This window comes from Peromyscus eremicus, chromosome 16_21, assembly GCF_949786415.1.
Source record: "Peromyscus eremicus chromosome 16_21, PerEre_H2_v1, whole genome shotgun sequence".
Classification (NCBI taxonomy): domain Eukaryota; kingdom Metazoa; phylum Chordata; class Mammalia; order Rodentia; family Cricetidae; genus Peromyscus; species Peromyscus eremicus.
The window spans coordinates 57551638-57573426 of record NC_081432.1 but is presented as its reverse complement, the minus strand read 5'-3'; the positions used below and the strand labels follow the sequence as shown (position 1 = coordinate 57573426).

Sequence of the window (21789 nt, the reverse complement as noted above, 5' to 3'; positions counted from 1 at the left end):
TAGCTGCAGAGTCCTATCCAAAAGATAAGGACAGCACAGGAAGCTAGCCCAGAGCAAGCTTCAGTAGATGTGAGTTTCAGTTTCTCTTTTTCATCTGTGCCAGATGGTTTCTCACCAGCATTCAGAGACACGGGGCTCTGTTTGAATGCTCACCTAGTGTCCCAGAGCACACCAAGAAATGAGCCCTCCAACAGCAAACCCAATTACACTTCCCATAACCAACACAGGCCAATTCAGCTCAACAAATATTTCTTAGGCCCAACTATGGTCCATATTTAGCTAATTGTGACAGTTATACAGGAGCAAAATATGGCTTTCATTGTGGAGGTTTCTGCACAGTGGGGAACTGAGGAGACCCAACCAACCAGATCATGTCAATCTGTAGTGACAAGCATTATGACAAAGGTAAGCACTGAGGGAAGGTCCCTCAGATCTGCCCTGAAGGTTGGAGATATCTTCTCAGGAAACATGAGTCCAGAAAGAAGAGGAAAGGTTGACCAGATGGACGAAGTGAGTATATGTAATGGATGGTAGGCTTGTCAATGTTTCCTCATAGAAGGGGTCTGGGAAACATCATTAAACCCTTGTCTGATATCATAGACACTCATCCCCTCCTGCTCCTCCCCTCCCAACTGTATGAAATACTATCCCAGCTGCATATGGTCTTTGGAAAGTATATAAAAAGTGGAGCTGAAGTGTAATGGGGACTCCAGCTACATAGCTGTGAAAAAGTCACCATTCAGGTGCAGGTGTGTAGCATGAATCTTAAAAGGTCTTCTAATAAAAATGATGAAGGGTGAAAGCTGAAGGATCAGAGAAGTAGAACAGCCAGCCACTAGCTTACTTCTATGAAATCCTCAGCCTCAAGAGAGAGAGTTCCTGTTTCCTCATGCCTTATATACCTTTCTGTGTCCTACCATATTACTTCCTGAGATTAAAGGTGTGTGCCACCACTGCCTGACTTCTATGTCTAATTTAGTGGCTGGCTCTGTCCTCTGATCCCCAGGTAAGCTTTATTGGGGCACACAATACATCACCACACAGGTAGGACTTTCTAAGGGTGTAGTTCTTCGGGGTCACCCAAGCTCATGTAAGTGACCCTTCAACTATACTCCTATAAGACCAAAGGACTTAATGGCTTACCAGTGTACTTGGGTGGAATGGCTCTTTCTCTCTGCTGCCATGCCCTATCTAAGATGAGCAGTCACTTGTTTGGATCTCTTCAAGACAAGTTCACCAAACGCTTAGAAATATCAAGACTGCTAGGTAGGAGCATTTATTTCAGAGTCTCCCAACACCTTCATTTTGAGAAGTAATATAATCCCCACGTGCTGACTTGAGTAATACTTCCTTTTACTCTTTTGAAGTGAATTCTCAGGATGACAGAAAGGTTTAGAGGAAGCAGTTGACTACACAGGGAAGACTGGGAGTAGGTCACAAAACAGCATGTTCTACTCCTTCTCACGTGGACATCGGAGGTAGGACCACGGAAAAGGGAAGGAAGATCATGTAACGGTTGCAATCACGATTTCTGAAAGAGAGCTCTGATAGAACATTTTGCATAGAGCTTTAAAATTTTCCCACACCTTCTGAAACACAGGTGACCACTCAATCTCCCAGGCTGCAGGTGTCAATACAAAGAAAAGCAGCCTTGACTAACAGCCTGCAAGGCCAGCTTGCCACAGACAGCTCTGTGAAAGTTTCTAGAGTTGTCTGGTTTGTTCCTGTCACAGTGCTTGGATTCTGTGACTTCCTTGACTGGTGGAATTGATTTTCAAAGGCCCCTCAGAAATGGCTTTGAAGGAGATTGGGTCTTGATGGAGTTCTCAGCATTATAACTAAGGTGAAATTATAGCAGGGATGTGATCTGTGGACACCATCCTGTTGCTTTATTTCTACATGCCTCATTGGTTCTGTGGAAGGACAAGTGCTCAAGAGACAAGTTCAGGCTTATGTAGTCTTACAAATGTTTCCAAGAATTTACTCACAGCATCCTTAGTGATGAGATTAGAGCTGAGTGTTCTTCCCATCATAGAATAGGACAACATTCCAGATATCAGAGGAGTGCTCTAGCTTGATTACTCCAGACCTAGCCAGGCAATTTTTTATACTAAAATAACAATGGCTGATATTTTTGTGCTGACTTCATACATTTCCCATCAATGAAGCAACTACAAACACACAGAAGTAATCTATAAAACAATATTGCACTAACTAGCTAGCTTTTACTGAAGTATTCTATGTGTATAAAGCCATATATATTTGGACATATCCAGATGATTAGTTGAAGGTAACAGCTTTAAATGCACACAGGTATTTACAATTAAATCTCTGAATGAATCTTAGACATGAATCAAGATAGATATCTTGGTCCTGCTCTGGGTGGCAAGTGGAAATGCATGTAATTTGGTTGTCTGTTGTTTGGTACAAGGCTTTGCTAATGACTCCACCTCAGAAAAATTCTATTACTCTTGATGGCTTCCAGAATAAACTCCAAGTTCCTTAGTTTGTAGGCAAAGTGACATGTTAGTTCTTCATCTTCACCATTGGGCACCTCCATGGGCTTCTGTGCACCCAGCCACACGAATCTAGTCAGACCGTTGGGTGCCTCTGCTGCAGCCTGCTAGTGCTACCCCTCTCCAGCCTCAGCTGAGCTAGGATTTGGCACCCAGGTCCAGCTTCCTCTCCCTCACTGCCCAGTGGGATTTTAGAGTTTCTCACCTGCGGTGATAAACCTTGTTCACCTTAAAGACAAATGCATTCAGTAAGTTACTCATGAAAATTCCCAGGAAGAACTTAGATGCTCAGGAGACCTGATCTCATCAGACACTGCCCAAGGAAAGAGCCTCAGTCCTTCCCATGGCCGGGAATAAGAAAGGCCTGTGAATCAATGTGTTCTTCCAACACAAAAAAGCAAGGATTCATCCACAATAGTCATGCATTTTTTTCACTTAAAATTGTATCAATGTGGTACATTAAGAATATATGTGTACAATGTAAAATAAGTAAAAGTTACTATATAAGAGGAGTTGGTGAATAGCAAGTATACATATTGTTCCTTCCACAAAATGTGTGTCTCTCCATGTGATCCTTGGGAGTGTTCTAATCACAGACAAGCTCTATTGACCATGATTGCCAATGTTTTAAAGAGACAGGATTCATGTGAGCTGAATAGGAGAGTTGGGTTTATGTCAATCTTTCCAACCACACCCAAATCTAGAGATAGTCACTGTCACCATTCTCCTGGAGTGGATGATCGATCAAAGATTCCCTCTGTGGACACAGCTGATAAACAGCTAGGGCTGTGCACCTTGAAACCAAAGCCTTTAAGAGCGGGAGTGGATTGCATTCCCATTGGGGAAATTTGGGCGCAGGAATATTTCATACCACACCATGGACACAGAATAATAGACCAGTGTTCTTTCCACAACATTATACCCTCACAGTAGAATAAAACAATAATGTAATTATTCAGTGTATACAGTGACAAGTATTATGCTTAAATAAACTATTTTCATAAGGTTCAAGTTCAGTCTCATAAATGATTGAAGCCCTTGTAGACTGACACTTGCTGTATGTCAGACAAGATACTAAGCACTTTACACGCATCACCTTATTATTATTCAGCTCCCCTATGAGGGATGTGTCCGTATAGCATCCCTTTTGCCAGTGAGCAATCTGAACTGGAGGGAAATTAAGAACTCAGCAAAATTAACTTGCAAGCTGGGAGTGTGGTGGGCGGGTGTAATGCTTGTCTGACATGCACCAAGCCCCGGGTTCCGTGCCCAACGCTGCATGAAACCAGGCATGGTAGTGCCTTCCTGTAATCCCAGCACTCAGGAGGTAGAGGCAGGGAGATCAGAAACTCAAGGCCATTCTCAGTTACATAGTAAGGTGGAGGCCGGCCTGAGCTACAGGACACTTCTGTCAGACAATTAATTTGTGAAGCCATGCTTTCCCTGATTAATGCCATTGCCATTGGCGTCGCATATGACAAATGGTGTGTATTTGTGCCATTTTCCTTTGTAATAATCACTATCAAATTACTTGTTTTTCTCAGCATGAAACAAAATACAAGAATACTTCTCTGCAACCTGTCCACCTCTTTCCCCCCTCTGACACACACATACAGACACCATTTGGAAAAGTCTATTCCGTCAGTCATGTGTCCCCTGAGAGGAGTCCATGGGTGAAATGGAAAGAATATCCCCATTCCCGCAGTAGCTAAAGCCTCTGGAGTTAACCAGGGCTTTTCATTCTTTAAATTCTGTATAAAACTCGTCAGTAAATCCCTAGGGCTCCGTCTTCCAGCCAGTTCCCACCTCCCCCTGCTTCCCTGCTGTTGTGGAAGTCTAATCCAACCTCAGCTCCTGATTTACCTTCCCCATATTCAGCTTGTTTTTATAAAAACAACCCCCAGGACTCCTTGTGAACTGGTCCAAAGATCGCCTGGACCACTGAGAGTGAAGATGAGTCCTTCTAATGCCAAGGGGGCTGACACAGCCTAATCACTCATCTCTAACTTTCCATCACCTTACCTGTCTGTTTCTCCACACCCAGCCATCTTTCTTTCTCCCTCCCCTCCTCAACACTCTGCTCTATGGGAAGCTGAGAGATGGCCGCAACTACGTCCATGCTAGTTCCCAGAAGTTGTGAATGTTACTCAATGTGGCAACACGGACTTGTAGATGAAACCAAACTAGGGATCTTTAAATGATTCTGTCATGGACTATTATTAGGTCCAATCTAGTCATGCTTATCTTACCAGAGAGATGTAAGAGAAGGAGGGGGAAGAAAAGGAGGAGGAGAAGGAGGAGGAGGAGGAGGAGGAGGAGGAGGAGGAGGAGGAGGAGGAGGAGGAGGAGGAGGTCAAGAGTATGGTCTGTGGCCTCTTCATAACATAACATTACTAAGACACAAGATGAACTTAAATAGCTTAAGTCCAACATCTGCCTTAGAGAAGGAGAGCTGAACAATTTAGGAGTCCCTTGTTACTCAGACAGCATCTCCTGTTGCTGGTACCAGCAAGAGACACCCACATTCCGTTTTCCTGCTACTTTTGTTTGATTCCAACCCCAAGGCCAGGATAATCTCCACAGGGATCAGCACTTTGCCAACTTTACAAATCATGTCTTGATGGACCAGTGAGGATGGTAATGACCCTCCATGTCTTACCGCATGAAGTCAAGTGGATATTTCTGTCTTGAGAAGAAGTACATTTAGTTTCCACTTCTTAGAAAGTGAATTTGAACACTGTGATTCGTTTTGATGTGGACACAGAGGTGGGCAGGTCGCTTGATGTCGCCTCCTCCACAAAGCCTCTTCTGGCTCCCCCTTTGCCCAGCTCAGCATCTCTGGAGCACACACAGCACTCCACGGTCCCATCCCTTACAACATGTCCACGGCCCTTCCATCCCGCCTCTTACAACATGGTGCTGGTTTCTCAAGAGTCAAAGTCAATGCCTTCCACATCCCTTCTCCCCCAAGTGCTTGGCATAGTACCATCCTCGTGTGGAGGAAGCTCCATGTGATCTTTTTAAAAGGTCGATTGAGGGAGACACAATACACAAAACAAAGTACAAAACAACGTGTACTAAAGTATCCAACTGGCAAAGTTCATTTCACTAGAAGTATATTGAAAACTGTAAAGGAGGGAGGTTATCATGGAATGGAGGTTTCATAGGTTCAAAGAGTATTTTTTTTTCAAACAAGGTAGCCTAGGTTAGCCTGGAACTATGTAGCCAAGGATGACCTTGGACTTCTGAGCTTCTTGGCTCTACCTTCCTGTACTAAGATTAGCTTTCCATGGCACTGGAAGTTTTATGTGATGCTAGGAGTGGTGTAAGGTGCATGTGTTGACAAGCATTTTACCAACCTAGTCCTGAGAGGAACCATTTCTTTTTCTCCAGTGTGTATATGTGTATATGTGTGTATATGCACCCCAAACACCACAGTGTGTGTTTGGGGTGCCTACTTGTGCACCTGCATGCAGGAATATGCATATAAACGCCCAGGGCTGACATCAGCAGTCTTTTGGATTGCTTTCCACCATATTCATTGAGGCAGAGTGTCTCAGTTGAACCCAGAGCTTGACCATTCAGCTGATCTTGCTAACCAGCTTGCTCCAGGGATCCCCCGTCTCTGCCCTGTGAGCACTGGAATTATAGTCAGACTGCCATCCCCACCTGTCATTTCCATGGGTTCTGGAGATCTGAACTCCATCCCTAACACTTGAGCAGCTGGGCTTTAACCACCGAGTCATCCACCCAACCTTAGTATTCATTTTATTTAGCAAGAAATAGCAATATACACGGATGTGTTGTCACATGAGGAAATTCATGCGAAGGTGACCATTGGATGCACTGGTGGAGCTTTGGAGAGGAGGGGTCTGCCACTCTGATTTGTTTAACTCTGAATCACTTCATATTTTGGTAATATTCATAATCGTAACCTTTGTGACATTATCAATCTAATACAAAGGTCACCAAATGTTTTTTTTTGTTTCGGTATCATAGGTATTAAATATTAACACATGGTTGGCATCTTGGTACTTCTGAAATTATTTCACATCATCAGCTCTTGAGTTTTATTGGTGTTGACAGAGCAGACCTGATGACAGGCGCAGCATTCACTGGCCAAGTACCTGAAGTCTGTGCGACCTTAGAAACGCAAGGTGGGGACCTGAAGGGAGAAGACTTTCTCTTGCTGGCTTTGGTTTCATTTTTTAAGAATCCTATTGACAAAGGAAATTTAACCAAGCTGAAAAAGGCAGCTAATGTCTTCCACAAATGGAAAGATTTGAACAACAATTTCTGGTCACTCCCTGAAACTCTTAGAAAGTGCTCTTCTTGTGGTTTATGAGAGTCAATAATTAAACACAAACTTTAAATGGAAACTTTCTAATTTGGATCGTTTTTGAGACATCCCGAAGCTATTCCAAAGGATCCACTTAATCATCTCTGCTCTGAGGTATGGATGGTGACCCACTCACTAAGACATCAGATGTCGTCCCCTGGTCCACAGAGCAAAACAAAACACAGACCACTTCACCCTGTCTGTGTGGGTGTGCCTGTCAGAGGCAGCCCTTACCTTCACGAACAGGAAGATCTCGGGGCTGCTGGAAGCTGGTTTATTTTCTTCCAAACCAATAGCAGCAGCAGAGCAGGTAGGGGAGTCCTGGCTGATGGAAAAGCCCTTGCTGGGCTGAACTGTGAAACTCGATACATGAGGTACATCTTCCTCGATCATCCTTCCACTCCCCTGCCGCTCCCACAGGAGATGCTCTGGGTCCTGGCTTGGTGAACGTGTGTCCCCTGTGGAGATGTCCCTGACTTCCTGGGGCTCAGAAAACACCTCATCACGCAAGAGGTAGCTCTCTGCTTCTGGCTCCGAGGAGGCTGAGGTGGCTTCTTCACTTTTCAAGACGTACGCTGACACAGAAGCGTATTCCTGGTTTTCTAACCTAGTAGCACACAGACGGCTTTCACTTCCCAAGTCTTCGTGGACTCTGTCGTACAAAGGACCATCGTTTTCCTCCAGCTGGTCTGGACCCTCGTCTTTGCTCCCCTTTTGGATTGTGTCATAGATGTGGCTGTAATCATCATCACTCATGTTGCTCGGTGTGGCAGATCCTTTCCCAGGCAGAGCTGAGCAGGAAGGGCTAAGGAAAGGGCTGGAGGATGATGCTTCTCCACCACGCAAAGGGAATCAATGGGCTTTTGAAATGCAGCCCTGAGCGAGAGCTATCAATGACAGGTCTCTAGTAATCATTTACTGGAGATTTAATAAGCAAACCACAGGTCCACTGGACGGAAGATAAAGTTCACCCACTGGGTTAACTCCTTCAGTACTGAAGACACTTTCAACTAGTGGTTCCTCCACTTCCAGCAAGTCTGAGAAGTCCAAGTATCAATCCAGTCCAAGGTGAAATTCTGAACCTTTAGCCTCTCATCAGTCATGGAAGAGCCCTCCACTGCAATCACTCTAACTGCTAACCCATCCAAGAAGCCCCCACAAGTCAGGGGAGAACTATAATTCAGTGTAAGCCTGCCTGCTTACAGCTGAATTCATCACATAATGATTCTTTGCAAACTGATGCCCTATGTTATGATTTCCACACAGGCCAGCGAAGTAACCGATTTCATTTACAGGTCTTATCTGGAAACACCAGGAGGTAATTAAATGGCTGGAGGCAAAGAAGATAAGTGCCTGTGGACCCATCAATACAACCACCCAAAGTGAGACTCAAACATCTGTGGCTTTGGTTTTTATCCTGAGCCCTCACACTGAGCATGGTTGTCCACAATCAACAGATATCCACTAAGATGTTCCCAACTCAGGACTCTGAACTGAGCGCTAAACCAAAGAAGAAGATGCCTATCCTGGGAAGAAAAAAATAAACCTTAACTGACACAGGAAAATGATATGACGTGTTAGGTGCACTTGCCCTTAGCCTGGGCTATGTCCTAGAGAGCTGTACATGCAAGGCCACTGTAGATGTCATCTATAGATGCTGCTCATCTTCCTGTGTATGTATGCTCTGTGTCCTGGAGTCTGCTGCCCTGTCCTTCTAAGGCCCGTTTCTACAGCACACCAGTTGACCCTTTCTGAAGTGAAATCCACACCAGTTGTCAATGAGCTCGAATGCCCCCAAATCATGTCAAAAGTGACAAGCATTGCCGTCCTAGTGGAACGGTTCCAAAGCATTTGGTTTTGGTATCTTATAGCAACACCAATCTATATCCTGAGGAGATAAGGAATCTCGAGCAAATCCAGCTTTGAGGGCGGGTAAGGACTAGATAAGGGGAAGGGAGCCAGAGACAGATCTTCAAAAATAATGATGTGTCTGGATGGTGGTGATGCACACCTTTAATCCCAGCACTCGGGAGGCAGAGGCAGGTAGATCTCTGTAAGTTCAAGGCTAGCCTGGGCTACTGAACAAGTTCCAGGAAAGGCTTCAAAGCTACACAGAGCAACCCTGTCTGGAAAAACAAACAAACAAACAAACAAACAAACAAAACAAACAGAAAAAGAATAATGATGATAATTCTTTTGTTTATTGAGACAGGGGCTTACTCTGTGGCCCTCAATGGTTCAGAATATTTGTTTACACTGTGGAGATGTGTCTTTGCCAAAGCACCTTCTGATTGGTTTAATAAAGAACTGAACAGTCAAGAGCTAGTCAGGAGATACAGGTGGGACTTCTGGGCAGAGAGAAGAAGTAGGAGGAGAGAATCTGGTGCAGAGGAGATAACAGGAGACATGGAGGGGAAACAGGAGGTAAAGATGGAAGAGAGGTAACGCCATGGGATAGAATGTAGATTAATATAAATGGGTTAAATTAAATTATAAGAAATAGTTAGGAACAAGCCTAAGCTATAGGCTGAGCTTTCATAATTAATAAGAAGTCTCTGCGTCATTTTTTTTTTTTTTTTTTTTTTTTTGGTTTTTCAAGACCGAGTTTCTCTGTGTAGCTTTGCACCTTTCCTGGAACTCGCTTTGGAGACCAGGCTGGCCTTGAACTCACAGAGATCCGCCTGCCTCTGCCTCCCGAGTGCTGGGATTAAAGGCGTGCACCACCACCACCGCCCGGCCTCTGCGTCATTACTTGTGAGCTTGTAGCCCAAAGAAAAATCTGACTATAGTTATGTAGATCAGGCTGGCCTCAAACCCCCAGAGATCCACCTCTGCCTTCCAATTGCTGGAATTAAATGCTTGTGCCACTGAACCAGGGGATACTAACTCTTTATCTTATTGAAATGGTTTAATGGGTACAGACATCTGTCAAATTATCTTATGTCTCAGAATTAGGTGTTCATAACCTAATGGTCCCAGCTCAAATTTTTCTCCATAACTTTAAAGCTTTTTAAAACCTTACAGACCATCCATCTGACATTTTATTTCATATTTGAGATACAAAAAAAAAATAGAACTCAGAAAGGGAAGCACATGTTCCAGGTTCACACAGGTAATGACAGTTGATATCAGCTATGATTCTCAAACCTCTAGCCTGGGTGGGGACTGGGGGTGGAGAGATGGTTCAGCAGTTAAGAGCACTTGCTGCTCTTGAAGAAGACCCAGGTTCAGTTCCCAGCACACACAGGATGGTTCACAACTATTTGTAAGTCCAGTTCCAGGGAATCTGATACCCTCTTCTGACTTCCAAGGATACTGCGTGTACATGGTACACATACCTCCATGCAGACAGATGCTCATACACATAATATAAAATAAATCAAAATTTCAAACCCCCATCCATGTGATCACTCTGCTACTCAACGTCTTAGTGTTTCCAATTATTTTTTTCATGATCACTTCCTTATACCCCAACCCCAGAAAGAATGATTTTTTTTTCCACAAATCAATTTTGATCTCTTCAGTGGTGACACTGTTCCTTTCTGAATGCATAGTACTTACTAAACAAAATGTGCATCTCTTCTCAGCCATTCCGTGTTACTACCCCAAAGTAATGTTCTATAGTATGTAAATATCTGTGTAGCTGGTGTTTTAACTGCTTTGCTCATTGCAGTGACCAAATACCTGACCAATAGCGACTTGTGAGGTGATGGGCCTGTCTTGGCTTGCAGTTTTAAGAGATACAGTCTATCCTGGCAGGGAAAGGTGACCACTGGTCTCATTGCATTCACAAGAACGAGGCAGAGAGAGTTGACTGTTGATGCTCATCTGGCTTTCTCTTTTTCCTCCTTTTATTCAGTCAGATACACTGGTTTCTGTGATGACACCGCCCAGATTCAGCGCTGGTTTTCTCTCTTCAGCTAAATTTATCTGGAACAAACTCACAGACAGGCCCAGAGGTACATCGCCCAGCTTGTTCCAAGTCCAATCAGTTGACAATGAAGACCGAATCATTGCTGCCTGTTATTGGATTCTCACAGTGACTCGGTGGGGAGTACCCACGCCTGTTTATGTTTAGGATCCAAGGTCATGAAGATAGTGTTCCTCATCTAAGGACATCCTTGTCATGATGTATAGTCACAGGCTATAAAATGAAACAAAGCATTCTTTTGAAGGGCAAGCTGGAGCATGTCACTTTCTGCTCCCATCAGCAATGGTTCCCCGTTTTTATTAGTAAAATCAAAAGTCCTTATCCTAGCCCACATGATTTTCATAAATTAAACCCCTCCTCCATGCCTGTTACTGGCCACTGCCTGTCCCACTCTAGACAGCCAGGCTTTGTTGTCAATACTGGAACACTTACACGTGAGGACCTTTATTTCTCCATTGTTTCCAGCTGGAATATACTTCCTCTTAATTATCTGTGATCAATTCCTCAAACTCCTACAGACTCTGCTTACATGTCCCCTTCTCAAGAAGCCTACTTTGACCATCCTGTTACAATCAGAACAAGGCCCACGTCCATTTTGCCTATCATTGTAGATCTAAAGCCTATTATATGTCTGACACACCCAAGAGATTATTTAACATTGGTTGAATAAATAAAATGGAAATGTGTCCAGAATTTATGTTCTGCCCTCTTTTGTCCCATTTGTATGAGTGTTATCTCATTGTATTACACTATGTCATAAACTTAGCCAGAACAACCTCAGAGTCAAGGTCTATTACAATTTGGATGTAAAATGTTCCCCGTAGGCCCATGTGTCTGAAGACTTGGTCCTCAGATGGTGGCACAGTGTTTTGGGGAGGATATGGAACCTCGCCAGAGGAAATTGATATCCTGGTGGAATGGGCATTGAGGTTTATAGCTGGCTACTTCCTGTCCCATCTTTATTTCCCATGGTCCATAGAATGTAAGAAACTAAGCCACAAGACGCCATCATCACAGCCAGAGTCCTAGCTGCCACAAGTCTGCCACTGTGAAACTGAGAGCTAAAATAAATCCTTGTTCCAAGTTTCTTCTTGTCAGCGGTGACTAGAACAGCCGCTAGTACAGACTGGTTTTCTGCATTGCACGAACTTGATGCAACCTAATTGATGCAGGACTAGCAAATTGGGTAACACTGGGTCACTTTAAACTAAAAGGCATCACTTAGTAAACTAAAACACTGACTTATCACTTTATCACCACCCAAAACACTGTTCGAACTGACTTTGAGACTTGCCAATTTTTAAAAATCATTTATTTTTATATTATGTGTATGAGTGGGTCTTTTTCCTGCATGTATATCTGTGCACCTCTGCATGCAATGCCTGCAGAGTCCAGAAGAGGGCATCAGGTCCCCTGGAACTGGAGTTACAGAGGGTTGTGAACCGCCATGTGGGTTCTGAGAACTGATCCTAGGTTCTAGGCAAGAGCAGCCAGTGCTCTTAACTACTGAGCTGTGTTCCTTGTCTCCAAACTTCACAGTGTCCTTTACAAGAGCATAGTCATTAAAAATCAACGCAGTATATGTGATGTATTTAGCACCTGAGGTGCTATCGCCCCTTTTTAAAGATTCCATTTTTTTTGCTTCAAAATTACTAATTAATGATTTATACCTTTTCTTCGTATCTCAATCTTATATGAATTTATCAATTTTAATTCTCTTTTGAGAGGCCTTTTTGGCTTTGTTAGTTATTTCTAAAATGTATTTCTGTGCAAATTCATTCATTTCTACTGTGGTGTTTATTATGTTTTTTTTTCTCTCTCTTTTGTTGTATTTCACTGGCTTTTAAAAACAAACTCCAAAATCATTGTGATGAGTTTTTCAATCACTGTTATTTCTCTTTTTGTCTTTTCTAATGAGACTATTTGAGCTTCCTCCAGTTGGGTTGGTAGCATAGCCATACGCTGATGGGCATTAACTGTGGAAGTCGCGGCTTTCACAAAACTGAAATCATAATGAGTCCCGAACTCGACGTCTAATTCCAGTTCACTGGTATTAAAAGACACCTGGCTCTTGTAGTCTCACAAACAGAAGGAGCTGTGGACAGTAAAGCGTGGCTCTTACACTGCAAGTGAAAGACTGAAGAAAATCCTCCACCCGTCAGAGCTAGTCAGTCACCTGTGTGGGGCTGCATCTGCTCTGCTTCTCCGCCTAGAAAAATGAATACTGTCCTATTTGAGCAATAAATGGTAAACCAGGAAAAGAAACTACGAGTTTTCCTCTAAGTACAGATTTACCTTCATTCCACACATTTTCATATTTTTAATTTTCATTAGCGTCCAGTTCCAAACACGTCTTACTTTCTGTGTTCCCCTTTACCCATTAGCCTTTTGGAAGCATGCTGATGAAGTTCCAAATAGTTGTTGAGTTAGGTTTTTCCTTTTCATTTTTTTAAAACTTAATTTCACAGTAGTGAAAGATCTACTGGAATTTGAGAGTTGCTTTTTGGCCTACAATACTTGGAATTATTCCATGCACATTTGAAAAAACATGCATTTCTCTTCATTTAGGAAGAATCATTTAGTGTTTAATATATCATAATTAGTTAGTACTTATTAATCTTTTTATTCATTTTTTTTTGTATTTCTATTGTTTTCTTTTTGCTTTTTTTTTTTTTTTTTTTGAGACAGGGTCTCACTATGTACACCTGGCTGGCCTGGATCTGTATGTAGAGCAGGTTGGCCTCAAGCCCACAGAGACTGACTGACTGATCTGCCTTTGCCCTCTAAGTGTTAGATTAAAGGTGTGTGTCACCACACCCAGATCTATCAGTTTTCATATGCTCATTCTATCATTACTAATGAGAAAAGCTAAATCTTTATGGATTTGCCCAATTCTTTTCTTTATTCCTCTTCTTTTTTGTTGTTTTTGTTTGTTTCTTTGTTTTATTTTGTTTTTGTTTTGAGATTCTCACTATTTAACTCTGGCAGGCTTGGAACTTGCTACACCAGCGTGTCCTCCTGTATCTAAGTTGATTGAGATGCCTTAGTGTTCTTTTAGATTACACATCTGTAAGAGGTCTTAGAGGAGACTAGGTGAATGTCATTTATGTCATTGTATTATCTCTAGATAATATGAGGGGTTGGGGATTTAGCTCAGTGGTAGAGTGCTTGCTTAGCAAGTGCAAGGCCCTGGGTTCGGTCCTCAGCTCTGGAAAAAAAAAAGATAATTTGAATAAAATGAAGAAAGAAAACAGTAAAAGTAGAAACATTAAATATTGTGAAAATGAGATGAATAGGATCCTCTTCTGTCAAAAATGAATGGTATGGAATGACAAGATTGCATTGTTTTCATTAACAAAGAAATTGGGCACCCAAAATCACGCCACTTATAAAACAGAATGAACTGTGTGCCCTCAAGCACCAAGGCAGATCATCCCACTTCGTCTTATCTCTGCATCTACCACTGTCCTCTGGACACCATTATCCTAACCAAGAGGGACTACATTCGCAACCTCAGCACCCATTTTCAGAGATGGCATTTCACTGTCCTCCTCTGGGCTCTCCGTTTTAACTGTCAGGTTGTGACAGCCAGGACATGCCTGGTAAGAGGGTCTTAATGGGGGTTAGGGTCAGCCTGTGGGCATTTTGTGTGAGGTGTGTTTTGACAGTTCATTGACCCAGCCCACTACAGGCAACCTCATTCCCTAGGCTGAGCTCTGACTTGTAAAAGAGTGAAGAAAACAAGCTAAGAGCAAGCCAGCCAGGATCCATGCATTTATTTCTCTGTCCTTGATTGTGACTGTGGTGTCTAAGTTCCTGCCTTTACTTCCTTGTAGAAATGGACTGTAACCCGGAAGTGTGAACCAAATAAACCCTTTCCTTCCTGACGCTGCCATTTGTCAGAGTGTTGGTCACGGCAACAGAGTGAAGCTAGGACTCCATCTTTCTTCCTCGTTCAGGATGCTCTAGTTTCCTCCTTCTGTCTCCACCAGGAACAAGTTGGACTCTCTTGAAGACTTTCTGTCACTTTTCCGGAACTTTCAGTGTGGGGAAGCAGTGCTTTGAAGCAGATGAACCTATAGGCTCCCAAAGGTGACTGGCTTCACACAGAGAGAGGAAGGTGTAGTGCTCATACACACACACACACACACACACACACACACACACACACACACCCCTCTATATTGCAGATTGTTTTTCTGAATTATTCAGAGGGGCTGCTGGATTTGACACCACGTGATTCCTATCATTCTACTAGGTTCAGGATACATGCCCATGGTAAGTTATCTTTTCCTCTCTTGATTTCATTTTCTTCCTGTGTGTTATGCCTGCCTATGTTATTCCTGTGGGTGTGCATATGTGTGTGAGGTGCTCAGATGTCTGTGAATGCATATGGAGGCCAAAGTATGACGTCAGATGTCTTCCTCAGCTGCTCTCCACCTTGTTTTTTGAGACAAGGTCTCTCACTGAACCCGGAGCTCATGGATTTGGCTAGGATGACTGATCAGTAAGTTCCAGGGATGCACCTGTCTCCACCTCCCCGGCTCTGAGGTTACAGGGGAGGTCACTGTAAGCTTTTCCTTGGGTGCTCAGGATCCAAGACTCAAGTCCTTGTGCAGCAGGTATTTTACTAACTGAGCCACCTCCCAAGCCCGTTTTATATGTTCTAAACCGTGTTTTCCGCTTCTTACTACCTTTAAGTTTCTTCAAACACGTGTGTTTAGCATGAACTGTTGCTACACATGTGCTACAGCCCATGGCAGGAGACACACGGGATAGTGATCCCATAAAACTGTGATGAAGCTGAAAACTCATATTGCTTAGTGTATTCCTTACTTTTCTCTGATTGGGATGGACATCACGACCAAGGCAGCTCACAGAAAGAAAGGTTTGCTTGATAGTATGGTTCCAGAGGGATGAGTGACTGTCACGGCAGGGACGTGGCAGGCATGGTGGCTGGGTAGCAAGTGGAGAGCTCACACCTTGAACTGCAAGCAGGACACAGAGCAAACCAGGAATGGAGCAAGTCTGACCCTGAAGACACATTTCCTCCACCAAGGCCACACCTTCCGAACAGTACCACCAGCTGGGAACCAAGCATTCAAATGCCTGAGTCTGTAGGGAATATCTCTTTCCAACCAGTAACCTAGTAACCTTGGAGACCTCCCAAGGTTGGAATCACACATGCAGCTGTCTGTGGGGACCCTGGTGGAGACAAACTCACTGCATTGCAAGATATATGAAAAAATAGTGCACACAGTTATGCCAAGTAGATAGTACTCAGTAATGGTAATAAATGACTATACTACTGGCCTACACATTTGTTATGTGATAGTTTTGTGATTGTAGAGTGTCAAAAACAAAGTCTCACTATAAAACAATCTGCCCTGTTAGCCTATTGTGATAGGCTAGATATTATTAGATATTGTGTTTATGAGTTCTCTTGATGGGCCACACTGCAGGACTGGCCTACCCAGGAGGGTCCAACCATTTGGCATTGTGATAGGATGTTGTCATCTACGAGTGTGTCGGGTGGCATTTGTCGATATTCTAGGATGCATGCAGCTCATCTGGTGCATATTGGCCACAACTTACCCTACACCATCTAGATTTGCGTAAATAAAGTCACTGGATGCGCACACTGTGAAGAAGACACCCAAGGGTGCATTTCTCATAACGTATTTTCTTCATTCAGGAACACACGAGTGCCGGGAGAAAGCTGCCATCTTGAATTTCTTGGGTTTCTGTTGTGGAATAATTTAGATGTGTGTTTTTTTTAATATGAAGAGTTTTTTTTCTGTTTAAAAGGAAATTAATGTACATACACAAACACACATACATACACATATTGGCAAGGCATTGACAATTCATATAGTAACATTCATATGTTGGCATTCATATAGTGAACACCATATTGGGTGATGCACTTTGTAGATTTAGAGTATTTAAAGATGGGCTGTTTGTGTTGCTGAGCCTGATAAATTTTGAAAAGGCAGCGGGTAGTGTTTAGACAGCCCATCAAATCAGGCACTGAGGCAGACTTCTTGGGCTGGCTTCCCTCTGCCCCTTCCCAGATGGTAATGCTGCCATTCTTCAGAGAACACGGGAGAGTGAGCACAGCTGGGAGTCCACAGACTGTGAGGTTTGACACGTTCAAAGGGTGGACAATTTCCCCTTCCTGCAGGCAGTGGACTCAGTTGGTACACACAGGCAACATTTGGAGGTGGTGTGGACAAGCCGAAAGGAGATGGGACAAATAATGGAAGCGAGAAATGGAAAAGAAAAGTATTTGTTTATCAGGGCATTTTGTGTGTGTGTGTGTGTGTGTGTGTGTGTGTGTGTGTGTGTGTGACGGGGGTGGAGAGATGTGCTCAGGAGTGTGTGAGTGTGTGTGTGATGTATGCACGAGTGTGTGTCATGCACAAGTATGTGAGTGTGTGTGTGGTGTGTGCACATGAGTATGAGTGTGTGTGGTATGCACATGAGTGTGTGGGTACAAGTGTCTGTGGAAGCCAGAGCAGGCTGTCCTACCTGTTCCTCTATTGCTCTCAATGTCTGTCATGCTGCTTTGAGACAGGGTCTGTCACTGAACTCGGTGCTTACCAATGTGCTAGGCTGGCTGTCCAGGAAGCTCTTGGGGCCCCACCTGTCTCCTTCCCCAAAGCTGAAGTCACTGACATTTACAGACATTTCCAAGCCTCCATGTGTGGGTGCTGGCATACCAACCGAAGTCCTCATGCTCACAGAGAAAGCACTCTTACTCACTGAGCTACCTGCCTGCACAGAGTATCTCAATAAAAGCTGTGTGGGCATAGGGAGACTGGCCTGCACATGGCTTTAGTGACATGTAATGTGGAGTAGGGCCACTTCCCTCCCTGGGGACTCCTTGTCACAATCCTCTGAACTCCATGACCTTCTTTATGAAAGTGGAATGTCTTCCTCAAAGCATTGATGGAAAAGGTAAATGAAATCTATGAGTAAAATCTCAGTGCCCAGCAGATAGAGTAGGTGTGCTCTATGTGTCTATTAGTGTCCCATAACTAAGTCACACCTGAGATCATAACGAAGACCTCCAGAAGAGGAAAACATGATGAAGTAACATAATTAATCATAGCACATTAGCATGTAGCTGGAACTGCATTTCACTGTGTTGAATTGATCAGTATGCATTTGAGAACTTACTCTCCTTCAGTAACTTAATCCCTACTAATCATAGTGATTGCATTTGCATCTTGTAATAATTTCAACCTTCAAAAGACATTATCAGACAGCTTTTTTTTTTCAAGACAAGATTTCTCTGTGTAGCTCTGGCTGTCCTGGATCTCATTCTGTAGACCAGGCTGGCCTTGAACTCACAGAGATCCACCTGCCTCTGTCTCCTGAGTGCCAGGATTAAGGGCGTGCGCCACCACGGACCAGCCAAAGAGCATTTTTAATGATGTTCATAGGAACACATAAAGCAGGCAGATACCACCAGACCCATTTAAAGACAGGATTCCTCTAGCAGCTGATCCTGCTCTCGTGGTGTTTGAGGACCTGGTCCCCTCGTGGTGACACTGAGTCTCCACCACTTCTATTTTCTGGTGTATACATGTAATGTTTAAAATACATGTTTCCTAGAAGTAAGCCTGTAGAATCAAGGAAAATACCAGATGCCTATAATTGATCCATAGTGATAAAAATACACTGAAGTTGGTGTGAGGACGGTCATTCAAAAAAAATTGAAAGGCAAACATTTGGAAGAATCATGTTCAAAAACCACTTCAAGAATTGGGAACCGCCGGGCAGTGGTGGCGCACGCCTTTAATCCCAGCACTCGGGAGGCAGAGCCAGGTGGATCTCTGTGAGTTCGAGGCCAGCCTGGGCTACCAAGTGAGTCCCAGGAAAGGCGCAAAGCTACACAGAGAAACCCTGTCTCGAAAAACCAAAAAAAAAAAAAAAAAAAAAAAAAAAAAAGAATTGGGAACCTCTCTCTGGGTGCGTCTGCTTCCAAACTCCACCAGGGGGCACCATTGTCCACCCTATCTGAACTCTTCGGGTATGTAGGTTAGCTAAAGTTTAAGCAAAAGTGTATTTCAGAATGGTGTTGCCTTGTGGCTTTTTCCCCTAGTGATTCTACTTTAAGGGGCCGCCTTCAAGTTCTAAATTATGTTAAAAGCATTTGATCGGTGCAGGCATGCTGCTTTAGGGGTCAATTTTACTCGTCCCTTACAGTTCATCTAACAACTCTTACATTAAAAAAAAAAAAGTTTCAAAATTGCGTTTGGGTGTGAATGTGTGATTATGTGTATATCCATGTGTGCAGAGGCCAGAGATTGGTATTGGATACATTCCTCTCTCCACCGTATTTATTTTTATTTAATTATTTTTTATTTTATTTTATTTGAGAGAGGGTGTCTCATTGAGCTTGGAGTGCACTGATTGGCTAAACTGGCTGTCCATCAAGCCTGGAACACATACATCATATTTTGTTGTGTCGTCCTTGCCAAGTTCTGGTTCTAGGGTTATAAATGTACACCCCACCCCGGCCTTTGTGGTGCTGAGGATCTGAACTCGGGTCCTCTCGCTTGTGTAGCAGACACTTTACTACTGAGCCATCTCCCCAGCGCCTGCTTTGGAAATTTTCAAAGAGCTAAAATTGTGTATACTTACAGTGTACAGAATAGTGCTTTGATGGGTGTGTGCGTGTGTGTGTGTGTGTGTGTGTGTGTGTGTGTGTGTGTTGTGGACTGGCTAAATCAAGACACTTAATATTTGCATTACCTCACAGACTTTCTACTCTTTGTGTGGTGAGAGCACTTAAAACGTGTTCTCCCTTCAATTTTCAGACATACAATATTTTGTTATTAACTACAGTCCCCAAGTGGTACAATAGACCTATAGACCTATATTAGTTGCTTTTAGCGTTGCTGGGACAAAATCCCTGAATAAGGCAGCTCCCGGGAGCAAGGTTTACTTTGGCTCGTAGTTGCTGGCATCTCCAGCATGCAGCCCATGGGCTGTGTGCATCCTGTGACAGCAATGAACGTAGCCCAGCACAGTTGTAGATGACAACATCCTGTTGCAACGTAAAGGGGCTGGAGGGAGTGCAGTCCGTCTTGACAAGGAAGGCTTGGAGGTGGGAGTGGCTTGTGCCTGTGGCAGAAAGATTTTGATCACATCTGAGGACATCAAGAATAGGAGAAAGGGGAATGTCCTGTTCCGTGAGTGGGCTTTCTCCTTGGTTATTTTATTAATCCTAGGACCCCAGCCCATGACACTGTACCACACCCAGAGGTGTGTCACCGAGGCGATTTCAAATCTAGTCAAGTTGACGATGAAGATGAACTATTTAAAGACCATATATTAGTTACTTTTCTGTCGTGGTGGTCAAATATCATGACCAAAAGCAGCTTACAGAAGGAACCGTTTCTTTGGCTTATAATTCCAGGCCATCACAGTGGGGAGGTGTGAGAGCAGGCAGGCGTGGAGGAAACTGCCAGTAGGTGGAGATTGTGAACTCTCAAAGCCTTCCCAAGCGATGGGCTTCCTCCTGCAAGGCTGCAAACTGCCACCAACAGTGCCATCTACTGGAAGCCAAGTGTTCAAACACCTGAGCCAACGGGGAACATTTCTCATTCAAGGCATCACAGACCTCCTAGCTTATGTTTTGTATCAGTTCACCAACATGCACTCACACTTCCCTGGGACCCGGAAACCACGATTATATTCTCTGCTTCTGGACGTAGAACTCTTTCACAGTCCACATAAAAGTGAGTGCATGTGAAAGCAGGTTTCTGAGCCTCGTTTAATATACTTAGTACAATGTCTTCTTCCAGGATCACCTATGTAGACTCAAATGACAGGGTTTCCTTGATTTTTAAAACCAAATGATGCTGCATTTGTTTGAACGCACTGCATTTGCTTTCTCCATTCGTTTCTTGGTAGAAACTTAGGGGGGTTCTGGGTCTTGCCTGTGATGATCAATGCGGCAATAAAATAGGAGTGAGAGGATGTATTTGATAGATATTTAATTATCGTTGTGGAGGGACTCAAATGTGACTTCTGGGGAGGCGTGAACAAATGTCTATTCACCCCAGCTAGGGCATTAGTAGGTGACAGACAAAAGACACTGTGTCGTTCCCCACCCCCACCCTACCCCACCCCCTACCCCCCCCACCCCCGTCTAGATTGCTGGGCCCATGAGTTTATTGGGGTTCCTTACAGGAGTATGGGTGAAGGGTAACTTACAAAGGCATGGATGACTCAGTAGCAGCTCTGTCATATAGAAGCCCATGGGCAGGGGTGCTGATTCATGAGAGCTTTCCTGGAGCTCCCTCCTCACCTTGTAGTCACTCCACAAGAGAGTGTCCTGTCCCCCAAACCACGACTTATGATCCAGTCCCGGGGAGAGGTCCTGTGGATCTCTTGTGACTCTCTGAGCTTCCAGAACCATGGCTTTACATGTTTGCTCAGCTTCTGGTGCCTTACATGCCTTTCTCCTCCCCACAGAAAGCAACATTTCAACGTGGAGGAAACAGCTAAGCCACAACCTACTAGACGGATTGTATTGTATTTGCTTTTTTTATTTTTGAGGCATCTCCCCATTGCTTTTCACAATGGTTGCGCTAATTTGCATTCCCAATGATGGTGTGTGAGAACCAAAGTTACATTCTAAGTTTTAATTATTATGCCTAAGAGATCCATGAAACGAAAAATGCCTCTGGTCTGCAAGCCCCTTGCCCAAGGACAGATAGTTCCTCAAATGCTAGAGATTATTGTTTATAAGAGATAACAAATCACATGTTTTCACGCCTTTAAACTAGTATGTTTGACCCATCTGTACCAAATGTGCTTGCTTACATGTGGGCAGGAGGTTCACAGACAGGAAATACATCAGGATGTATGCTTGCTCCTGATTGGATGTAGACTGAAGGTTCATCAGGATGTATGCTTTCTCCTGATTGGATGTGGACTGGAGGTGCATCAGGATGTATGCTTGCCCCTGATTGGACCTGATGGGA

General features: G+C 43.7%; 1 protein-coding gene across 1 annotated transcript in view; it reads right to left on the bottom strand.

Annotated features, from left to right (window-relative positions):
- The window catches only part of Clic5 (chloride intracellular channel 5), a 147176-nt gene extending 139565 nt beyond the window's left edge, over positions 1 to 7611 (bottom strand). The window contains exon 1 of the mRNA XM_059282219.1: positions 7090 to 7611. Within this exon, the coding sequence (XP_059138202.1) occupies positions 7090 to 7611 (522 nt within the window). The remainder of the gene's footprint in view (positions 1 to 7089) is intronic.
- Positions 7612 to 21789: the final 14178 nt, after the last annotated feature.